We start from the raw sequence: 3,082 nt of genomic DNA, 5'->3' as shown, positions 1-3,082 counted from the left end.
AAGGGAATAGACCCCAGGTATAGAGTGAAGGGAATAGACCCCAGCTATAGAGTGAAGGGAATAGACCCCATCTATAGAGTGAAGGGAATAGACCCCAGCTATAGAGTTAAGGGAATAGACCCCAGCTATAGAGTGAAGGGAATAGACCCCATCTATAGAGTGAAGGGAATAGACCCCATCTATAGAGTGAAGGGAATAGACCCCAGGTATAGAGTGAAGGGAATGGACCCCATGTATAGAGTGAAGGGAATAGACCCCATCTATAGAGTGAAGGGAATAGACCCCAGCTATAGAGTGAAGGGAATAGACCCCATCTATAGAGTGAAGGGAATAGACCCCATCTATAGAGTGAAGGGAATAGACCCCATCTATAGAGTGAAGGGAATAGACCCCATCTATAGAGTGAAGGGAATAGACCCCATGTATAGAGTGAAGGGAATAGACCCCAGCTATAGAGTGAAGGGAATGGACCCCATGTATAGAGTGAAGGGAATATACCCCAGCTATAGAGTGAAGGGAATAGACCCCAGGTATAGAGTGAAGGGAATGGACCCCATGTATAGAGTGAAGGGAATAGACCCCATCTATAGAGTGAAGGGAATGGACCCCATCTATAGAGTGAAGGGAATAGACCCCAGCTATAGAGTGAAGGGAATAGACCCCATCTATAGAGTGAAGGGAATAGACCCCATCTATAGAGTGAAGGGAATAGACCCCATCTATAGAGTGAAGGGAATAGACCCCAGCTATAGAGTGAAGGGAATAGACCCCAGCTATAGAGTGAAGGGAATGGACCCCATGTATAGAGTGAAGGGAATAGACCCCATCTATAGAGTGAAGGGAATAGACCCCAGCTATAGAGTGAAGGGAATAGACCCCATCTATAGAGTGAAGGGAATAGACCCCAGCTATAGAGTGAAGGGAATAGACCCCAGGTATAGAGTGAAGGGAATAGACCCCAGCTATAGAGTGAAGGGAATAGACCCCAGGTATAGAGTGAAGGGAATAGACCCCATCTATAGAGTGAAGGGAATGGACCCCAGCTATAGAGTGAAGGGAATAGACCCCAGCTATAGAGTGAAGGGAATAGACCCCAGCTATAGAGTGAAGGGAATAGACCCCATCTATAGAGTGAAGGGAATAGACCCCATCTATAGAGTGAAGGGAATAGACCCCATCTATAGAGTGAAGGGAATAGACCCCATCTATAGAGTGAAGGGAATAGACCCCAGGTATAGAGTGAAGGGAATGGTCCCCAGGTATAGAGTGAAGGGAATGGACCCCATGTATAGAGTGAAGGGAATAGACCCCATCTATAGAGTGAAGGGAATAGACCCCAGGTATAGAGTGAAGGGAATAGACCCCAGGTATAGAGTGAAGGGAATAGACCCCATCTATAGAGTGAAGGGAATAGACCCCATCTATAGAGTGAAGGGAATAGACCCCATCTATAGAGTAAAGGGAATAGACCCCAGCTATAGAGTGAAGGGAATAGACCCCAGCTATAGAGTGAAGGGAATAGACCCCAGCTATAGAGTGAAGGGAATAGACCCCAGCTATAGAGTGAAGGGAATAGACCCCATCTATAGAGTGAAGGGAATAGACCCCATCTATAGAGTGAAGGGAATAGACCCCAGGTATAGAGTGAAGGGAATAGACCCCAGGTATAGAGTGAAGGGAATGGACCCCAGCTAAAGAGTGAAGGGAATATACCCATGTTGCCAGGCTCTGGTAGATAATAGTAAAGTATCTCTCTCTGTGTCCGTGTTGCCAGGCTCTGGTAGGTGATAAGACCCTGGCATTCTGGCTGATGGATAAAGAGATGTACACCAACATGAGTTCCCTGATCCCCATGACGCCCGTCATCGACCGAGGCATCCAGCTCCATAAGATGATCCGCCTCCTCACACACGCTCTGGGGGGAGAGGGCTACCTCAACTTCATGGGTGAGTTGGGGGTTAGAGGGCTACCTCAACTTCATGGGTGAGTTGGGGGGAGAGGGCTACCTCAACTTCATGGGTGAGTTGGGGGGGAAAGGGGTACCTCAACTTCATGGGGGAGTTGGGGGAGAGGGCTACCTCAACTTCATGGGTGAGTTGGGGGGAGAGAGCTACCTCAACTTCATGGGTGAGTTGGGGGGAGAGGGCTACCTCAACTTCATGGGTGAGTTGGGGGGTGAGGGCTACCTCAACTTCATGGGTGAGTTGGGGGGGAAAGGGGTACCTCAACTTCATGGGGGAGTTGGGGGAGAGGGCTACCTCAACTTCATGGGTGAGTTGGGGGGAGAGAGCTACCTCAACCTCATGGGTGAGTTGGGGGGGGAAAGGGGTACCTCAACTTCATGGGTGAGTTGGGGGGAGAGGGCTACCTCAACTTCATGGGGGAGTTGGGGGGAGAGAGCTACCTCAACTTCATGGGTAAGTTGGGGGAGAGGGCTACCTCAACTTCATGGGGGAGTTGGGGGGAGAGGGCTTCCTCAACTTCATGGGGGAGTTGGGGGAGAGGGCTTCCTCAACTTCATGGGTAAGTTGGGGGGTGAGGGCTACCTCAACTTCATGGGGGAGTTGGGGGGAGAGGGCTTCCTCAACTTCATGGGGGAGTTGGGGGAGAGGGCTTCCTCAACTTCATGGGTGAGTTGGGGGAGAGGGTGTGAGTGTGTGTGTGACGGGGGAGACGGGGGAGACTATAACACTCGCATTTGGTCGCTAGGGTACCAGTGATGTTTTATTTTTAGCTGGTCACATTAGTTTTTGGTTCACAATTAGCTTTTTTCTAATTTATCAACATTTATTCAAACAGCAATGTGTATGAAAACTAGGTATCCAAAAAGTTTAGTCCGAAGTCTTCGTTTAATCTTTGCGATGCGCAATTTAGCCATCATGCAAAATGTGTAAAGGCTTTCCCAAATGTTGATTGCAAAGTAGGCCTACCTGTCACAATGATATCATGATGATTTGTATCAATCGCGGGGCATTTGTTTTGCAAACTCTGCCATCACATGTAGCCTATGTTGTTGTTTTTATCGCACTGCTTTGCTTTATCTTGGCCAGGTCGCAGTTGGAAATGAGAACTTGTTCTCAAC

At 48.8% G+C, this 3,082-nt stretch overlaps 1 protein-coding gene across 1 annotated transcript in view; it reads left to right on the top strand.

The window, feature by feature from the left end:
* Positions 1-1,946, top strand: part of LOC311122259 (1,4-alpha-glucan-branching enzyme-like) — a gene marked incomplete at both ends in the record, with an annotated part of 20,233 nt that extends 18,287 nt beyond the window's left edge. The window contains one exon of the mRNA XM_084196650.1: positions 1,775-1,946. Within this exon, the coding sequence (XP_084052776.1) occupies positions 1,775-1,946 (172 nt within the window). The remainder of the gene's footprint in view (positions 1-1,774) is intronic.
* Positions 1,947-3,082: the final 1,136 nt, after the last annotated feature.

The sequence above is a fragment of the Coregonus lavaretus genome, assembly GCF_964263955.1.
Source record: "Coregonus lavaretus genome assembly, contig: HAP1_SCAFFOLD_6832, whole genome shotgun sequence".
NCBI classification, from domain to species: domain Eukaryota; kingdom Metazoa; phylum Chordata; class Actinopteri; order Salmoniformes; family Salmonidae; genus Coregonus; species Coregonus lavaretus.
The sequence above is the reverse complement of the archived record's forward strand: the minus strand, read 5'-3'. Positions and strand labels throughout refer to the sequence as shown.